At 42.8% G+C, this 21,701-nt stretch overlaps 1 protein-coding gene across 4 annotated transcripts in view; it reads right to left on the bottom strand.

The window, feature by feature from the left end:
- LOC126299499 (dedicator of cytokinesis protein 3) overlaps positions 1-21,701 on the bottom strand; it is a 951,484-nt gene that overhangs the window by 368,003 nt on the left and 561,780 nt on the right. For all 4 annotated transcript variants that reach the window (XM_049991443.1, XM_049991445.1, XM_049991444.1 and 1 more), the window contains exon 6: positions 4,650-4,798. In XM_049991443.1, the coding sequence (XP_049847400.1) occupies positions 4,650-4,798 (149 nt within the window). The remainder of the gene's footprint in view (positions 1-4,649; positions 4,799-21,701) is intronic.

The raw sequence follows: 21,701 nt of genomic DNA, 5'->3' as shown, positions 1-21,701 counted from the left end.
AAGTTTCCCCTTCCTGGGACAATGAATTCACGGTGTTCTTATTTCAATTTCCAGGAGTGTATGATTAACTCTAATAGCCTTACAAAGCACATGAACTGTTTTACATTCTACCACTGAGCTCATGAAGCAATGGGGTATTTGTTCAGGTATGACCGTACTCTGCTCAGGAAGAAACTGCCTGTAGCCTTGTGTCTTGAATCATCCAAGCATTAATTTCATGTGAAACAAGGAACCTCAATCTACATTTCTAAGCTGCGATTTGAACTATGGTTTACTGACTTAAGGTGTTAATGTCTTATTATAGTGTAGTTGTACTTACAAGAGAAAAAAGAATACATCACCTTAATGTAAATGTATAGTGCAATGGTTAAAAAGCTGCAAGCTATGATTGGTGAAAAACTGACTTACAGAAAAACAGTAGTACAGTGAGAAGGCATTTATATAGCCCAAAATGACAAGACTATCATGCACACTAGTTAACCAACAGATTGCACATATAATGTAAAATATCACTTAACTGGAAAAAGAAGAAAAGCATAAAAGTTTCCCAATTTGTTATGAAATATGATATATGTGCATTTTAAACCAAGAATGAGCACACTGCTATAAATATTGTGCTACGGAGATGACAACTATTGTCAGTGGTTTGCAGTGGTTGTGTGATGAGATATCATTTTCTAATGTAAAGGCCTCTATAAATTGTTGTTTCATGTGGTCTTCTGTCTGAAGACAAATTTTATGCTACTCATCATACTACCCTATCCTGTACAGGGGTCCTCATCTCTGAATAGTTACTGCAACCCACATCAATTTCAACCTGATTACTGTATTCACCACTTGGACTCCCCCTACAATTCTCACCTCCCCCCCCCCCCCCCTTTTGCTCTCCACTTTCCTCCAATACAATATTTACAATTGCTTCATGCCTTAGAATGTGTCGCATCAACTGACCTCTCCTTTTAGTAAAGTTGTGGCAAAAATTTCTTTTCTCCCCAATTCAACTGAGTGCTGCCTCATTAGTTACATGACATATTCATCTAGTCTTCAGCATTCATCTATAGCACCACATTGCAAAAGCATCTATACTCTTCTTGTCTAAAATGCTTGTTGTCAATGTTTCATTCTGTACAAGGCTGCGCACCAGACAAATACCTTCAGAAAAGACTTCCTAACACTTAATTTTACATCAGATGTTAACGAATTGCTCTCTGTCAGGAACGTTTTCCTTGCTACATCCAGTCTGCATTTCATTTTACCTCTAATTTGCCCATCATAAGTTATTTTGCTGCCTAAATAACCTAAATAGCAAAACACATCTACCACTTTTAGTGTCTCATTTCTTAATCTAAGCCCTACAGCACTGCCTGATTTAATTCAACTACATAACACTACCATTGTTTTATGTTTATTGATGCTTATCTTGTCAAGATACGGTCCATTCTCTTCAGCTGCTCTTCAAACTTCTTTGCCAAATCTGACAGAATTACAAAGTCATTGGCAAACAAAGTTTTTATTTTTTCAGCCTTAACTTCAATTCCTTTTCCAAATGTTTTCTTTCTTTTCTTTACTGCTCGATCAATGAATAGATTGAATAACATCACAGATAGGCTACAATCCTGTCTCACCGTCTTCTCAAGTACTGCTTCGCTTCGACTCCTTCAACTTTTACAACTGCAGTCTGGTTACTGTACAAGTGTTGTATAACCTTATGCCCCATTTTTGTCAATTATTTGTTTATCCCAGCTACCTTCAGAATTTAAAAGAGTGTATTCCAGTCAACATTCAATGCATTAGAAATAACAACCAACCAGTTACAAAATACAGGTTTATTAAACCTTGACCATGGTTTCAATGGTTTTAAAAGTGCTTTCTTCAGAAGATGCAGGACATATATTCACATCATTTATAGTCAATGTAGGAGTGATAAAGTGATTTTATGTCATACATCTCCTGAAGAAGATGGTTTTAAAACCACTGAAATCATGGTCTAGGTGTAATAAACCTGTTTTTTGGAGCTGGTTGGCTGTTATTTGTAATGTATTGAAGCTCTTGCATGCACAGCTGTTGAAGCACAGCCAAGTTAAAAAAAAAAAAACACAGTTAACTTTATCAAAAGCTTTCTCTAAATCTGCAAATGCTATAAACATAGGTATGTTTTTCTTTAAGCTATCTTCTAAGATAATTCATATGACCAGTATTGCCATATGTGTTCCTAAATTTATCTGGAACCCAAACTGATATTTCCCAAATTTGGATTCTGCCAGTTGTTCAATTACTCAGAAAATAATCGGTGTCAGTATTTTACTACTATGATGTATTAAACTGATAGTTCAGTAATATTCACACCTATCAGTAGTTGTTTTCTTTATAATAGGAATTATTAACTTATTCAAGGAGTCTGAAGCAATTTCAGCTGTCTCATATATTTTGCACAACAGGTGGAATAGTTTTATCAAGGCTGACTCTTCCAAGGAACTCAGTTATTCTGAGGGAATGTTGTCTACTACAGGGGCCTTGTTTCAGCTTAGATCTTTCAATGCTCTGCCAAATTCTTCTCATGGTATCATATCAGCTATCTCATATTAATCTGCTTCCCCTTCCCTTTCTATAATTTCTTCAGGTTCCCTTGTAAAGCTCCTTTATATACAGGATGTTTGAAAAATACTTCTATAAACTTTGGTGACTGTTTCTTTACACCAAAATAAAGACAAAAAATTGTAGTAAACATGGGCTCTAAATGCATGACTTACAAGCTATGAGCTATTTTTCATGTTCAATACTGAGAAATATATCTTTTCTACTGCAAGCTCTTTGATTTCCATATTTTAGGAGGAGGTAGTATGAACCAAAGCAAGAAAAAAATCTCCAGTAAACATAGACTCTAAAATGCATATCTTAAGGGCTATGAGCACTTCTACATCTTCAATACTGGCAAACACATTCTTCTATTTTAGAGCCAATTTTTACTAGAAAATTGTGAAAAATTATTTTTGAAACACCCTGTATATATATTACTTCCTGTGTTCAACAATGTGTGTTGAAAAGTGTGCTCCAGAACACCTATGCCTACACCACCACTGGACTATAATATCAGATTTGCCACAGAACACTTGCCTATCATATTTTATGGAGTGTGTAACTCTCTGATCTCGACAGTTTGTGATGCAATGTGAGAGGCCAACATCTGGTCACCTACTTGTATTTTCAGTATCCTTCAACTACTTTCCATAGATGCTCATGTCAGTAGCATATGAACACCAGGTCAACTTCATAGTTTCAAAGACGCTTCTTCCCAGGCACTGTACAATAAGAACCTGGCCCCTGTTAAAGTTGCTAAAATCAGTGGGTTTCTTCATTTGTGGCCTGTATCCTCACCAGAATGATTTCCCTTTCATATTTGCTCTCTTTATATACTTTTCTTACTATGTCATGAGCCTGCAACAGCACCAGGCAGCATTCTGTCTTGCAGTGAGCAGTGCCATAATATTTTGGCATATCAGTGCATTTAACATTTGAAGCAAATACTTTTGTAAACTCCCTATTAAGCAAAAAATCAATACCCTTGGTTAAAACACTGGGTCTTATTTGAGTAGTTGTAAATGTGAAATGAGCCACGTATTTACATGAACATTATGGTAACTGGGTTTCAGAATAAAACACTCTTTAAGTTGATGTACAGGGCATAATGAGAAAGTTTACAAACTTGGTAGTGTTCAAGCAGTTAACTTCTGTATTAGATAGGTACTATTACCAATGTTTTTGGGATTGTTGCAATTAACACAAATTTAGTAGCATATACTAAATATTAACAATACTCTCCCAATATTGTTGCAGATGCTGCAGAATAACACAGTATTTTTTCATAATTATCTAAAGACTACTCAACATTTATATGTTTTCTCGTACTAAAAAATAAGTTTATACACAGCCCTGACTGCAAGATGGAGACAGCTGCTAATTCAACTATGTAAAGAAACTTCAGCAAGATTTTGTGTGTCTTTTTCCAAAATGAGAAATTCCACATACTTAACATTAAATTTATTGGTTAAAATTAAATTTAGACAATAATTACAATATGATATATTTAGTACCTGCACATGAAGTTAATTTTTTTTAATTGTTCTGAAGCTATATTTGCCATGAATTCAGTTGTTTACAATTTCATCATACTGCATTGGTATTATTTGAAAATGTATGAGCACAATTTGCACCTGAATTATTTGCTCATAATTTAACAGTAGGCACTTGATGATAATAACAGGTCTAATTCACTGATGCTTTCATCAGTTTTTACCAGTGATAGCTGCTGTTATACATCACATGCATAAAATTTTTCTATGGAACTATTACAAAAATGATTTTTCCTGCATGTTGTAATACATCTAAAGATATTGACAATTTCCTGTGTTGTAGAAGGACCTGATTACTCCCATATCTACTGATTTAGTCACATTTTTCAAACAAAAACAAAGAAAAAGAGTATGGTCGTCATGAGCTTTTTTTTTTTAACTCTGATGTTAGTATCTGCTTATGTGAGAACCCAACTCATCTCTATTAAACTGCCACTTCTCAGTAAAATTCAGTAGTATTTGTAAATCTGTAAAATAAGTATGTGTGCTACAGTAAAGATGCATTTTTAAATATCTTACCTGTTTCCCCAGTCTATTTTTGTGGTAATACGAAGCTTGAGCTCGCGCATCTGGTCCTGGGTAAGAGTGCCAGTTAATAACTGCCTTCGCCAGTCCAGCAGTTCGCACATCACTTTCCGTACAGTTGAAAAACGGTACACCTCCCGCATCTGGCACAAATAATAATCATCCACTAATCTTACAAGCTTAATTCTCAACTGCAGTTCTAAGGTGTATGTAAGGTACTTTATATATACATATGAGGATGAATCATTAGTTACGAAACTGACAAGATTATAAGCAGAAAACATGTGGTGTGAGATGATGACAAACTGCTAAGCTTAAGAACAAAGTTAAACATGTGGAAGGTTGTGTAGTGGAGATAGGGAGGAATATGAGAAGAGAAGGAATGCAGGGAGGGTGGTAGCTAGCACCTATGAAGGAGGTAGGGGTAGGGTAGGGCAGAGGCTTGAGCATAGTGCTCAGCAATGTGCTCGGCAATCGCGATTGCGTCGGTATACAACACGCCATTTATGTTAACACCGGGAACATCTGTTGGGGGTCTGGTTACCGAAAACACGTTTGATCCTTGGCCAGACTTGGGAAGGTGACTTTTTGACTTTTTTTTTATTTGCTAGCCTTGTAGGCTGATTCCTATTATATATCAAGACTTCAGAAGGCCTTGTACCTCTCCATGTTACACGCATGGGAGAAGCAAGGTTACCCAAGAGACTCATGGGTTCAGCATTAGAGGGTAGGAGGAGTCGGGGCAGACCAAGGAGAAGGTACCTGGATTCGGTTAAGAATGATTTTGAAGTAATAGGTTTAATATCAGAAGAGGCACCGATGTTAGCAGTGAATAGGGGATCATGGAGGAATTTTGTAAGGGGGCTATGCTCCAGACTGAACGCTGAAAGGCATAATCAGTTTTAAATGATGATGATGATGATGATGATCATTTGATTTATTTATTGTTCCGTGGGACCAAATTAAGAAGTCTCCATGGTCATGGAACGAGTCAATAAATGAAATTATAACACGATATTAGAAACAGATAAAATGAAATATAAAAAAACATATTCAGGTGACAAGTCGTAAGTTTAAATAAAGAAAATCAACAATGTAACACTGGAATTTGCTTAATTTTGTAGCTCTTCCAGGAGTTCCTCGACAGAATAGAAGGAGTGAGCCATGAGGAAACTCTTCAGTTTAGACTTAAAAGTTTTGATTTCTGCCTAGTATTAACTGAGTGAAAGCTGGTAACTCTTGGGAATAGACTAATATTGCTAACAACAAACGACATTAAAGAAAATATATACTGTGAGGGCAATGTCAGAATTCCCAGACTATGGAATAGGGGTCGACAAGAGGTTCTCGAACTTACACCACATATAGCTCGAACAGCCCGTTTTTGAGCCAAAAATACCCTTTTTGAATCAGAAGAATTACCCCAAAACATAATACCATACGACATAAACGTATGAAAATATGCGAAGTAGACTACTTTTCGTGTTGAAGTGTCACTTATTTCAGATACTGTTCTAATGGTAAATAAATCAGCATTTAGTTTCTGAACAAGATCCTGGACATGGCCTTTCCACAACAGCTTACTATCTATCCGAACACCTAGGAACTTGAACTGTTCCGTCTCGCTTCTAATATGCCCATTCTGTCTGATCAAAATATCGGTTCTTGTTGAATTGTGAGTTAGAAACTGTAAAAACTGAGTCTTACTGTGACTTAGCATCAAATTATTTTCCACAAGCCACGAACTTATTTCATGAACTACATTATTTGATACTGTTTCAATATTACACACAAGATACTTCACTACCAAGCTGGTTTCATCAGCAAACAGAAATATTTTTGAATCACCTGCAATACTAGAAGGCATACCATTTATATAAATAAGAAACAGCAGTGGCCCCTGCACCGACCCTTGGGGAACGCCCCACTTACCAGTGCCCCATTGGGACTGAACATCACTACCACTCTCAATATTGCGGAGAATTACCTTCTGCTTTCTGTTCTTAAAGTAAGAGGCGAACCAATTGTAAGCTACTTCCCTTACTTCATAATGGTCCAACTTCTGCAGTAATATTTTGTGGTCAACACAGTGAAAAGCCTTCGTTAAATCAAAGAAAACACCTAGCGTTCGCAACCTTTTATTTAATCCGTCCAAAACCTCACAGAGAAAAGAGAATATAGCATTTTCAGTTGTTAAAACATTTCTAAAACCAAACTGAACATTTGACAGCAAATTATGTGAATTTAAATGCTCCAGTAACCTTGTATATACAACCTTTTCGATAACTTCAGCAAACACCGATGGCATAGAAATAGGTCTAAAATTGTCAACATTATCAATGTCTCCCTTTTTATAAAGTGGCTTCACTACCGAGTACTTTAATCCGTCAGGAAACCGACCACTCCTAAAGGAAAAGTTACAGATATGGCTAAGTACTGGGCTAACATACACAGAACAATACTTCAGTATTCTGCATATCCATGAGAGTTCTTGGTCTTTAGTGATTTAGTGACGTATGACACCCAATCGTCGAGACGTATCTCTCCCAACACTCCTGCTTCCGTCGTTTGATAAGTTGGCAAACGCGGGTATGGAGCCGTTTAAAGGCTATGAGGTGCTCCAGTGAAGGGTACCACTTATGCCGTTGTAGAGCTCGCCGACGCTGCTTAATTGCTTCAGCGACTTCCCGCGACCACCGAGGGACTGCCTTTCCACTCTAAAGAGCGAGGGATCGCGTTTTCTGCCACAGAAAGGATTGTTGTAGTCACCTGCTCAACCATCACATCGATGTTCCCGTGTGGGGGAGATTCAACGGTGACAGCAAAGGTGAAAGTTTCCCAGCCCACCTTGTTTAAAGCCCATCTGGGCAGGCGTCCGTGTGCCTGACGCCAGGGAAGTGACAGGAAGATGGGGAAGCGGTCACTACCACACAGGTCGTAATGTGCTCTCCAGTGGATGGATGGCAGAAGTCCTGGGCTGCAATTTGATAAATCAGTGGCCGAGTAACTACCAAGAGCCACACTAAAATGTGAGGCGGCCCCAGTATTTAAGAGGCTGAGGTAGAACTGAGACAGTAAAGTTTCGACATATCTACCTCGGCCAGTAAGTACGGTGCCACACCACAAAGGGTTATGGGCGTTAATATCCACCCTAAAGTAGGAAAGGTTAGGGAGTTGATCAATCAGAGCAGCTAATACATTCAGGGGTACTTCACCAACAGGAGGAAGATACATACTGCAGACATGAAACTTCCTGGCAGATTAAAACTGTGTGCCCGACCGAGACTCGAACTCGGTCGGGCACACAGTTTTAATCTGCCAGGAAGTTTCATATCAGCGCACACTCCGCTGTAGAGTGAAAATCTCATTCTGGAATACTGCAGACAGTTATTTCCTGCGTTATCCTTATTCTGACAGCCACAGATTCTAAAGGGCTTTGAAGGGGCACAGTTTCACTACATACTGAGTTTAGAACATAAACGCAAACTCCACCTGACACTCGATTATAGTCGCTACGGTTCCTGTAATATCCCTTGTACCCGCGGAGGGCAGGGGTCCGCATTGCCGGGAGTCAGGTTTCCTGGAACGCAATGCAGAAAGCAGGTGTGAAGCTTAACAGTTGCCGTAGCTCAGCCAGGCTTACGCCTCAGGGTCACCTTCTGCCAACGACTTATTGCCTGAGCAGTCTATATCCATTGTGTCTGAGGATCCGGCGAAATCTAGGTCCTCAGCGGACGCCAGAATTTCCACCTCATCTGCAGACGCAGAGCTTGTAGGTAGCGGTGGTGTGCGTGCCACTGCAATTCACTTGGTCCTGGGGGGTCTTCATTTTGGATTTCTATCGCTGCTCCTTGGGTTTCCCTGGCTGGGAGGACTTCACTGATTCAGTCTCCGGGACTGAGGGTGGGCGTGAAGCCCTACGACCAGCTGCTTTTGGGCTCTTCAGCCACTGGCGTGTGTCAACTTTCCCACTAGCAGAAACCTGGGAAGGGAGTGACCCAAGCGACCCCTTCCTAGCGAGAGGAGCCGAAGTACACTTACGCTTCTCCGGCACAGCAGTGGAGGCTGATATCCCCGATGGTTGGGGGCGGTGTTGCTCCCAAAGCAGATGGTGCACGAGCAAATTGTGCGGTCTGACGATGAGCTGCGCGCCAATATAGAGTGGCGAGATGTACATTTTGTTTGGAGTGTCCATCGGGGTTCGAGGGATAATCAGGTTACCACCGATGCCCTCATCGTGGCCTTCAAGGGTGATACATTACCTGAGAAGGTCAAGGTGATGGTCTACCACTGTGATGTAAAGCCCTATATCCCTCCCGCAATGCAGTGTTTTAAATGCTGGAAGTTCGGCCATATGTCTTCCCGCTGTACTTCCGGCATCACACATCGAGATTGCGGACGCCCATCACATCCCAATACTCCATGTGCCCCGCCTCCCATCTGTGTCAACTGCGGAGAGCACCATTCGCCTTGCTCGCCTGTGCAAAATTATCCAGAAAAAAAGGGCAATCAAGGGGGCAGGTGTAGCGTTCCGGCTCTGAGAGGTGACTGGGGTTGGCGGAGCTGCTGGGGGTAGAATTGTTGCAGCGGCGGCGTAAGACGATGTCATACATAAAGGATGTAGGTGTTCAAATTTCCTCTCAGCTTCAGTGTAGGTCAGTTGATCCAGTCTCTTGTACGCCATGATTTCCCTTTTTTTCTGGATTAGGGAAGGATGGGAAGGAAATCGGCCATGTCCTTTCAAAGGAACCATCCCAGCATTTGCCTGAAGCGATTTATATTTTCCCTCTCTCTGTTTGTGAGTAGAACAGGAAGAGAAGTGACAAGCAGTGGTACAGGGTACCGTCCGCCAGTACGGTGGTTTGCGGAGTATCTCTGTAGATGTAAATCCTCACACTAGCCTTACATATGCTGCTACAGTTATATTCCACATTAGCTGACCTTTATCTTCTTTTCCTTGACTCTTTCTCTTACTCTGGATCCTCTGCTCTCGCTCTGTATTATAATCTCAATGTTTCTCCCAGCAGTCCTCTGCCCTGCGCTCTTCGACACTGTGCGAATGCCAGCCATCTTACCTTTTTGTTACAGAGAATATAATGTTTCCTTTTCCACAAAGAGTTACTAGGTTCGCCGAAAAAGATATTTCTGAGGTATGTTTTATACTTGTGAGATGCCACGGCAGGATAGATAGATCTTTGTAACAAAAAGACAAGAGTTTTTTCATTAATATGTTGTTAATCGCAAGTAAAAGAGTTATTACAGGTGTCCATGTTATGATATGGAATGTACTGTCCCTTCACTATACCCTTTTCATTCTAGATTACAATTCTTCACAACCATGACTCCCACCTTACGATTTCTGACTTCGTGGAGAAAATGCGTAGGCCTACTACTGTTACGTAAATCTACATCTGTTGTAGTAAGGGCCGAGCGGTTCTAGGCGCTTGGGTCTGGAAGAAATTACGTTTTAAAAACCTGATTTTCAGTCAGTATTTTGCAAAAAAATAATTTCCCAATATAAGTTTTATCACAAGTTTTCAAAAGTCGCAACTTGTGATTTTTATGGCTGCGAAAGGGGGGGGGGGGGGGGGGGGGAGGGCTGAAGCTGATTGTATTGTTGAAGAGGTGCGTTTCGGCAGTTAAAATTTTAGAAATAATGCAGTGTCCTCCTCTCGTTATCTGTAAGCGGAGGAGGGTCTAACGGGGAAGCATTCCAGCAACGATGCCAGCAGCAAACGGGAACATCCACTGACGTAAGAGACTGACAAATGACATATTGCAACGGCATTACACCTGGGAGCGAGCACCTCGGAAACGGCGAAACTGTCGTGAACAGCTGGCCGCTGTGGCTGAGCGGTTGTAGGCGCTTCGGTGTGGAACCGCGCTGCTGCTACGGTCGCAGGTTCGAATCCTGCCTCGGGCATGGATGTGTGTGATGTCCTTAGGTTAGTTAGGTTTAAGTAGTTCTAAGTCTAGGGGACTGATGACCTCAGACGTTAAGTCCCATAGTTCTTAGAGCCATTTGAGCCATTGGTTTAAGGACAGTGAAACTACAAGTCATCGAAACCGGGCCGTGGATCAACGAGAACATCTTGCCTCAACGGATACTCACATTTATTGTTACACCAGTGTTTGGATACACCGGCATCCAGGAGAACGGCTGCTCTGAACATGCAGCCCCTGTAGCGGCAGTTTTATGCTGTTGGAGACATTCACCTGGGTTTCCATGGGAACTGTGTATGTAATCGAAGGCACAATAGCAACTGTGAATCCAATACAGCGCATCTGCGACACTATCGTTCATCAACTCAGCACCCTCAGACGACCGTCCCATAGTTTACGGGAACTGCATTACCTGTGTGTAGACGTTTGGTTTCACATACGTCCGGAAACCTACCAAAGACTTTGCTAATCCATGCCACAAAGAATCGCTGCTGTACTGTGTGACAAACGTGGACCAACACGCTATTTAGCAGGCGGTGATAATGTTTTGGCTCATCAGTGTATGTTCAGGCAGTTATCGCCAGCGTCTTTGGCCTAATTTTCATCTCTTGTTCATTTCAAAATTTGCTGTTTTCATTAGTATTTTGAGAGAGGACATTATTCGTTCTAATAGAGGATAATATGTAGTTTCCATGTTTTTGGCATAATTTCATTCGCTTAATTATGTGCGTCCTTCGTCAAGATCGATCTTCGAAAACTGTCGGTTTCCCAAGGATGTAAGGATGTGCCGTGCAATGACCACTACCAGTAATAGGTGCTTCTTTCGTTACAAGTTTACCCCAGATAAGCCACTCGCCTCGCCTTATTAAACTTTATCGTAGCCAGACTGAATAAAAAAGCAGCTCATCGCAACCATAAGTAAACGCTTTCATATTTCATTGCTCTGCAAGTTTAACCTAATGAATCGAGAGACCAAATGGTCCAAATGGCTCTGAGCACTATGCGACTTAACTTCTGAGGTCATCAGTCCCCTAGACTTAGAACTACTTAAACCTAACTAACCTAAGGACATCACACGCATCCATGCCCGAGGCAAGATTCGAACCTGCGACCGTAGCGATCGCTCGGTTCCAGACTGTAGCACCTAGAAACGCACGGCACTCCGGCCGGCTGGAGAGACCACGTAAAGACCAAGGATGATATACATTTTGAGTGAAGCCACCTATTTACAATGCGATTCATTTAGAGCACGGTGGCAGACTGTCTGCTCGACAGTCACTTTTTACATAAAAAAAACTGCCACAATTTAATATCTCTCACTCCTGCTGGCGAACTTGAGATTCGTCCAACCGTTGAGTCCTTGGAACTGAACGCTCTCTTTGTTTTGATTCTCGGTAATGACTCATTGCTGCGTACGCACTCTGTCATGTAGGTGTCACTATCGCAGCAGTTTTGCTTGAGAGACAATGCTCCGTGCGCGTTAACAGAGGCTCAGGTGAATAATCAGCAACGACGCTGACAACAGCACCACTGAGCGCCTTCACATAACCAACGACTACCCACTCAAACAATGCAGTCCGGAAAGCAATGTCGTGCGAGCACCATGCCCTCCAAAATGTAGTAGAATGAATTCGAGGAGAGTGGTTTGAAGGCTAGAAAGGGAGAGTGGTGAATTTAATTATGCTTATTGGATACCATAAATCGGTTGATTTCTGTAGCATACGATTTATAATATGATTCGAACCGTTATTTGTAATTTTTCAGATATTTAGCTATATTCATACTACCAGCAGGAACTTGATGGAACAATTTTGTAAGGAGACGTGCAAATGAAGAGCAGTATGTAAGTTCGAACATTCGCCTACTTAGTTTAGATATTTCGCTTTAGAGTAAGCTAACTGAATTAAATTCACGAAACAAAATGAATTAACTAATGGGGATGAAAGCAGCGAAGCTGTAACGGCATATTCGTTATGTTGGAGTTAAGAATGAGAGAAATGCTGTAGGGAAATAGTTCGCAAGATTTTTGAGGAGATTCCAGCAACCAGCCATGATTGCCGATGGCAGAGTTACAATCCACTGCACTCACGTGTAACGACGTGAATGGATGGCCCAGTATTTTGCTATTCATTGGCGATGCTACTCTTGCCAGCGTGGTAACTTTTGTACACAGCTGCGATTTACTTGTTGTTGGCATGTTAACGTTTTTGTCCAAGTCTATGGTTGTGACAATCAAACCTACAAGCGCTCTTAACAAATAAATTCTCACTTAATAAATCTCTCTCTCTCTCTCTCTCTCTCTCTCTCTTTCTCTCCCTCTCTCCCTCTCTCCCCCCTCTCCCTTCCTCCCCCCTCTCTCTCTTTCTCCCTCTCTCCCCCTCTCCCTTCCCCCCTCTCTCTCCCTCCCTCCACTCTCCCCCCTACCTCCCCCCTCTCCCATCCCCCCTCCCCCCCACTTCCCACATCTATCAGAGTGTCCCAGGAGGAATAGTCAATATTCATGGCTATGCAAGGAATGATCAAATGGTTCAAATGGCTCTGAGCACTATGGGGCTTAACAGCTGAGGTAATCAGTCCCCTAGAACTTAGAACTACTGAAATCTAACTAACCTAAGGACATCACACACATCCATGCCCGAGGCAGGATTCGCACCTGCGACAGTAGCAGCAGCGCGGTTCCACACTGAAGCGCCTACAATCGCTCGGCCACAGCGGCCAGCTGTTCATGACAGTTTCGCCGTTTCCGAGGTGCTCGCTCCCAGGTGTAATGCCATTGCAGTATGTCATTTGTCAGTCTCTTACGTCAGTGGATGTTCCCGTTTGCTGCTAGCATCGTTGCTGGAATGCTTCCCCGTTAGACTCTCCTCCGCTTACAGATAACGAGAGGAGGGCACTGCATTATTTCTAAAATTTTAACTGCCGAAACACACCTCTTCAACAATACAACCAGCTTCAGCCCTCCCCCCCCCCCCTTTCCGCAGCCATAAAAATCGCAAGTTGCGACTTTTGAAAACTTGTGATAAAACTTATATTGGGAAATTATTTTTTTGCAAAATACTGACTGAAAATCAGGTTTTTAAAACGTAATTTCTTCCAGACCCAAGCGCCTAGAACCGCTCGGCCCTTACTACAACAGATGTAGATTTACGTAACAGTAGTAGGCCTACGCATTTTCTCCACGAAGTCAGAAATCGTAAGGTGGGAGTCATGGTTGTGAAGAATTGTAATCTAGAATGAAAAGGGTATAGTGAAGGGACAGTACATTCCATATCATAACATGGACACCTGTAATAACTCTTTTACTTGCGATTAACAACATATTAATGAAAAAACTCTTGTCTTTTTGTTACAAAGATCTATCTATCCTGCCGTGGCATCTCACAAGTATAAAACATACCTCAGAACCTAACTAACCTAAGGACATCACACACATCCATGCCCGAGGCAGGATTCGAACCTGCGACTGTAGCAGTCGCATGGTTCCGGACTGCGCGCCTAGAACCGCGAGACCACCGCGGCCGGCCATGCCACTGTAATATGTCATTTGTCAGTCTCTTACGTCACTGGATGTTCCCGTTTGCTGCCGGCATCGTTGCTGGAATGCTTCCCCGTTAGACTCTCCTCCGCTTACAGATAAGGAGGGGAGGAGGGCACTGCATTATTTCTAAAATTTTAACTGCCGAAACGTACCTCTTCAACAATACAACCAGCTTCAGCCCCCCACCCCCCTATCGCAGCCATAAAAATCACAAGTTGCGACTTTTGAAAACTTGTGATAAAACTTATAATGGGAAATTATTTTTTACAAATTACTGACTGAAAATCAGGTTTTTAAAACGTAATTTATTATAATAAAAACAATAAAACCACACGCTTTATTACAAACAGCAGGTGCTCCCATCTGTTCCCGTAGTAATGCCACTTTGCTCAGTAATTCTGCTCGATACATATCGGCAGAAACTGGTATTCCTTGTGACTCTGACGTCGTGTTTTCAGCTGTTGCCAGCAACAACGTTCAGACAGTAGCACTGTAGCTGCTCGATGAAAATGTTCTCCAACTTATGGTACAGTCAGGAAGCACAAATCACGATGTGGCATAATGAGACATGGAGTTAGATGTTTAGTAAATGCTTTAAATGTCATTTGTCTTCTACTGATTGAGCCATATTGTAACTGGATTGATTTAAATTCATATTCATTATTACAAATTAGCAACACATTTGAACAGTAATATCCCTGTAATACGAAAGAAGCTCAACTTATCTTGGGTACACAGTAGATCTCTGAGGTTGCTCGCAGTCGTTAACGAGTATAGCCGACGTGTTCCGATCAGAACTAAGGAACGAAGCTCAACATTTGTAGTTACGTTGCGATTTAATACACGTGTAGTGTACTATTTGGGCAACGGCCTTGCCGCAGTGGATACACCGGTTCCCGTGAGATCACCGATGTTAAGCGCTGTCGGGCGTGGTCGGCACTTGGATGGGTGATCATCCAGGCCGCCATGAGCTGTTGCTATTTTTCGGGGTGCACTCAGCCTCGTGATTCCAATTGAGGAGCTACTCGACCGAATGGTAGCGGCTTCGGTCAAGAATACCATCATAACGACCGGGAGAGGGGTGTGCTGACCCCACGCCCCACCTATCCGCATCCTCCACTGAGGATGACACGGCGGGCGGATGGTCCCGGTAGGCCACTCGTGGCCTGAAGACGGTGTGAGTAGTGTACTGCTATAAATCTCCGGTGCTAGGTTGCTTCAGTGAGTTAAAAAAAAAAGGACATCCTGAAACCTGTGAGATGCCTGAACGCCGTTCCGGCGCGTTCCGTCCGAAATTAAACCCTGAGCGGGAGCCAAATGGAAAAAAATTAGCAAACTCTTCATTACTTCAAAAGTAATCTGCTTAACCATTAATACATTTATCCTGTAAGTAGGCTGTTTAGGTTTTTTTATTGGTAACGCCGCCGCCACGTAGCGCTCTGTATGAAAATCACTGGCTGTGCCGTGTGCAGTCTGTGGCTGGTTTGCATTGTTGTCTGCCATTGTAGTGTTGGGCAGCGGCAGCTGGATGCTAACAGCGCGTAGCGTTGCGCAGTTGGAGGTGAGCCGCCAGCAGTGGTGTACGTGGGGAGAGAGATGGCGGAGTTTTGTAATTTGTAAGACTGGATGTCATGAACTACCATATATATTTTGACTATTAAGGTAAATACACTGTTTGTTCTCTATTAAAATCTTTCATTTGCTAACTATACCTATCAGTAGTTAGTGCCTTCCGTAGTTTGAATCTTTTATTTAGCTGGCAGTAGTGGCGCTCGCTGTATTGCAATAGTTCGAGTAACGAAGATTTTTGTGAGGTAAGTGATTTGTGAAAGATATAGGTTAATGTTAGTCAGGGCCATTCTTTTGTAGGGATTTTTGAAAGTCAGATTGCGTTGCGCTAAAAAATATTGTGTGTCAGTTTAAGCACAGTCTTGTATAAATTTTTCAAAGGGGACGTTTCAATCCCACTATGAAGAAAGATGGTCACTGCCTTCATGGAAAAATGTTTCCGGGTGCCTACGGTACCACGACTGTATCCAAGCGTCCTCCTCTTCATCAAAAACAAATTGACGGCGACGAATGTCTTTCTTCACGGCTCCAAAAATTCGGAAATCAGAGGGGGAGGGAGAGGTCTGGGTTGTATGGAGGATGTGTATGGGCTTCCCAGCGAAACTTCTGCAGCGTAGTCTAACAACCTTGGCAACATGTGAGTGGGCGCTGCAAAGCCCTTACACATCCACCATAGAGTCCCTCTCTCTCTCCCCATGCGATTTCCGTACTTTGAAACCATGAAAGAAGACATTCGTGGGCGTCGATTTGCCTCGGACGAAGAGGTTCAGTCCTGAGTGCAATAATGGATCCATAGGCAACCGCAAACATGTTTCTATGAAGGCATTGACCGCCTTGTCTAACAGTGCGATAAATGTATTAACAGTTATGGCGATTACTTTTTAAATACTACACAGTTTACCCACTTTTTTCCATCAGTCTCATTTTCATTTGACTTCCCCTTAAACTTTTCTTATCATGTCAGGTGCCAGTAGCGCAAACAGGTGGCATACAATTTCGCGGTGGTCAGTGCTCACAATGTTTTGGCTCACCAGTGTAAATTACGTAACAGAAATTAGAAAATTAAATTCCTACCCTCAGTACATTAGGGCGAGGTTCAGACCACACAAACAATTCCCAAACTCTTACAATGCTCGTCGGAAGGTCTTTAGCCCGATGTCGAGTTGGCTCTTGTAAGAACACTAGAAATGGTCTACTAAGAAGTGTCGCATCGTTTTATGACTTTTGTCGCTGACAGTACCTTTCTGTGCGGCTAGTCCCGGCGGAGGTTCCAGTCCTCCCTCGGACATGGGTGTGTATGTTTTTCCTTAGGATAATTTAGGTTAAGTAGTGAGTAAGCTTAGGGACTGATGACCTTAGCAGTTAAGTCCCATAAGATTTCACACGCATTTGAACATTTGACAGTACCTTGAAGGTATTTTGCGGCAGGGTGTCCGAAACAGTGAATATGCAGTATTCGGAATACGATTCACAAAGATACGACCAGGGTAACAGAGAAGAAGTCTCTTCTGAACCTGAAAGAATATCATACATAATTCCTCCAGATAATGTTCTGCCCCACACATTGGTTCTAAGCCGTTACTAAATAACTGCTTATAGGTTGAAGGTGGATGAGTGTGGCGATAAAAAAGAGTTTAAAAGCTTGTTGCAGCAAGAGTAGTCATCACCCAATAATAAGAATCGTATCAGAGATTTTACACAAAAGCTGATTTTTAGGTCAATTCGATAAATATCAGTAGTCAGCATTATTTCGTCCTAAATGACAGCATCTAACTCCTTACGAAATAATTATCTTACTAATATATAGAGTAGCAATGAGAGCTGCATCAAACCAGTCTCAGGACTGAAGACCACCACAACAACAACAACAACAACAACTAATATATAGGGCACAGACGCACACTGTGCGCTTTACATGTTTCTAATCCCCTACGCCATATTTCACGTGTTGTACATTACCTTGCATCTTTCTCTGCCCTGTCAGACACGCCAAAAACCCAGTGTAAATACTACATTGTATGTCACACTGAATAGTGGTATTTATATTTTGTCCTCAGAACGATTTGGAATCGAAAACCGGATAATTTTTACTATTTATCTTTGCATCGGCGAACTACAAGGTCCTCCCAAGAAGTACAAAAATGGTTCAAATGGCTCTGAGCACTATGGGACTTAACATCTGTGGTCATCATTCCCCTAGAACTTAGAACTACTTAAACCTAACTAACCTAAGGACATCACACAAATCCATGCTCGAGGCAGGATTCGAAAATGCGACCGTAGCAGTCGCGCGGTTCCGGACTAAAGGGCCAAGAACCGCTCGGCCACAGCGGCCAGCCAATAAGTTCAGAGAATGATTTTATTCTAGAGTTGTAAGTGACGCCAGCGCAGTAACTATGGTGTCAGTCCCAATTAACAACTGGAAACAACAGATGTGCATTGTAGCAGACAGTTGTGAGTACGTTGTATTAAGTAGTGGACGTGAGGCCGTAATATGTCTACGTTGTTGCAACACAAATCGCAATGGATGGACTTCTCTACATTAAGTGTTCAAGGAATTTTCCAGACCGCTTTGAAGAAGAGAAAAGTGTGAGCAAAGTTTGTCCCGCACACATTGGCTCCCGAACAAAACGACGCCATGGAAGAGTCAACGCTTTAACGACATAACTGACATTCAAGCCGATGTGATGTGGGACTTGAACAACATCCTGAAGGACTCTTCTGACAGATTCACATGGTTATAGGAACGTTCTGTCCGTTGTGCTCAGGTGGAGGGAAAATATGTAAAACACCTGACTCTTTAGAACCACTATCTTAACTTTTCTCTATTTTTCATTACCCAGTCTCAAAACTTTTAGGACGGACTGGGAATATGACTTTCTGCCTCGCGTCTAGCCAGAGCATTACATCCTGTATTTGTTAATAGCCGAGCATGAACAGAAATTTCAAAATATCTAACGTTCTAACGTATAGTATCTAAAAATTATAAAACCACCACCAGTACCCAAAATTCTGCAAATGACGTTGAATCTACAGTGAAATAATTAGAGATCGAGTGCTACAAAGTTGCAGGACGCAGGGTTCAAACAATTGTCCATAGACCACAGCAGCATTTGCCTGAGATTTACCAAGGTCCCTTAAACCTAAATCTGTATAGCTGCAGATTGACATTTGTCCAAAGTGACATGAGAAAATTTGTGCCGGGAACTGAACTAGAAAGTCGACTTACTACTTTTCGCTAGCAGTCGCGTTATCCAAGTAAGCATCCTGCCTCGACACAATTCTCGTTGCCCCTCGATGTCTCCCCCCCCCCCCCCCCTGCCTCTTCCCCCATAACGTATTTGCCAAACACTTGTCTATATTATTAAGCAACTATTCCGAAACCCAGAACCAGTACCAGTTGCAGGTTGCCTATCTAACGGCTTCCAGAACTAAACGCCGCCTGAACAGGCCATCAAGACGTCACTGGATGCGGATATAGAGGGACATGTGGTCAGCACACCGTTCTCCCGCCGTATGTCAGCTTTACGAAACCGGAGCCGCTACATCTCAATCAAGTAGCTCCTCAGTTTGCCTCACAAGGGCTGACTGCACCCCGCGTGCCAACACCGTTCGGATGGTACACTATGTGATCAAAAATATCCGTACACCCCCAAATCATACGTTTTTCATATTAGGTGCATTGTGCTGCTATCTACTGCCAGGTAATCCATATCAGCGACCTCAGTAGTCATTTGACACCGTGAGAGAGCAGACTGGGGCGCTCTACGGAACTCGCGGACTTCAGACGTGGTCAGGTGACTGGGTGTCACACGTCTGTACGCGAGATTTCCACACCCCTAAACATCCGAAGGTTCCTTGTTACCAATGCGATAGTGAAGTAGAAACGTGAAGGGACACGTAGAGAACAAAAGCGTACAGGCTGACCTCGTCTGTTGACTGACTGTCGAAGAGGGTGGTAATGTGTAATAAGCAGACATTTATCTAGTCCATCATACAGGAATTCCAAACTGCATCAGGATCCACTGGAAGTACTATGACAGTTAGGCGGGAGGTGAGAAAAGTTGTATTTCACGGTCGAGCGGCTGCTCATAAGCCACACACCACGCCGGTAAATGCCAAACGACGCCTCGTTTGGTGTAATAAGCATAGACATTGGGCGACTGAACAGTAGAAAAACGTTGTGTGGAGTGATGAATTACGGTACACAATGTGGCGATCCGGTGGCAGGGTGTGGGTATGGCGAATGCAAAGTGAACGTCATCTGCCAGCGTGTGTGCCAACAAGGCAGGCGGTGGTGTTATGGTGTGGTTGTGTTTTTCATGGAGTGGGCTTGCATCTCTTGATGTTTTGCGTTGCACTATCACAGCACAGGCCTACACTGATGTTTTAAGCACCTTCTTGCTTCCCACTGTTGAGGAGCAATTCGGAGATGGCGATTGCATCTTTCAACACGATCGAGCACCTGTTCATAATGCACGGCCTGTGACGGAGTGGTTACACGCCAATAACATCCCTATAATGGACTGGCCTGCACAGAGTCCTGATCTGAATCCTATAGAACACCTTTCGGATGTTTTGGAACGCCGACTTCGTGCCAGGCCTCACCGACCGTCATCGATACCTCTCCTCAGTGCAGCACTCCGTGAAGTATGGGCTGCCATTCCCCTAGAAACCTTCCAGTACCTGATTGAACGTATGGCTGCGAGAGTGGAAGCTTTCATCAAAGCTAAGGGTGAACCGACACCATATCAAATTCCAGCATTACCGATGAAGGGCGCTTTGAACTTGTAAGTCATTTCCAGTCAGGTGTCCGGATACTTTCGATCACATAGTGGATCTAACGCCTTCCAGAGTCAACATAAATTCGATTTTCAGTATTTCGAGTGATTATTGACCGAATTCAAGAATTTTAAACGCTGTCAGAATCTACTTATTAACAGGTAAATCTTATGTTAGAAGTTTAACACATTGCGACAAGTATTACAGTTAGAAACAGTGTGTTTGTCTTGAGGCAGAGCAACGGACGGCGCGCAATCCAATATTTGGGAATGAGAGCGCTTATCGACTTCCAATAAACTTTACACACAATTTCAAACCTTTGCGAAACTTTCTCTTGCTGACACGCCTCACAAAACGTCGAAGGGAAGAAAAGTTTACTATTTACTAAATTTTCGCTGTTCACGCAGTAAAACTTCAGCATCAGACATGGCGTTTTAATTTATTACTGCTTTAATACTCACTCTGCTCACAACACAGTTTCCAGATCTGCATATACCACTGAATGTACCTGCAAAATTATACCATCGTTCAGGAACTATGACGGCACAGACGTTTAGATGCTTGAAAAATTAGCTTCTGCTTCAAAAGGCGCGCAGTAAAACTTCAACATCGGGCATGACGTTTTAATTTATTACTTCTCTACTACTGACTCTCGCCGCAGCACCTTTGCACACAGTATCTACGTATAACTTTTCAGGCTTTCCCGATGGGATCTGTTGCAAATACACTTTTCGAGTTTGCCACCGGATCGTACTGTGTAAATACCACAATATTTCATCAATGCAACTGCTCTACATCTGCACGTGGAGGTATTTGTTGCTGTCACTGCTGCAAGGCGTGACTGACGATAATCGCTGTCGCTAACATGACGTGCCGACCTCAGGCACGTGTGGGTTCAGTATTAGCATTTATGGTGCTTCTGCTGCTAGTCCTGACTGATATAAGAGTTGGGGAACCTCAGGGTAGGAATGTCCTGATAGATGGTATTTGTCTTGGCCTTTTCAGATAGGTGACTGACGGAGGAATACACACATACACTTGTCGATTACGCGGCGGCGTCGGAATTTATCATGCCGGGAGCAGGCGATCCGCGTGCGCGGGAAGACACTAGCAGTTGGAGGAAGGTTGCGCTCGCACTGCCCGTACTGGGAGCCGCAGAAAGACGCTTCGCGTATGCGCTGTGGGCAATGACAGTGCTGCCGGACGTTCCTGTA

The sequence above is a fragment of the Schistocerca gregaria genome, chromosome X (genome assembly GCF_023897955.1).
Source record: "Schistocerca gregaria isolate iqSchGreg1 chromosome X, iqSchGreg1.2, whole genome shotgun sequence".
NCBI classification, from domain to species: domain Eukaryota; kingdom Metazoa; phylum Arthropoda; class Insecta; order Orthoptera; family Acrididae; genus Schistocerca; species Schistocerca gregaria.
The sequence above is the reverse complement of the archived record's forward strand: the minus strand, read 5'-3'. Positions and strand labels throughout refer to the sequence as shown.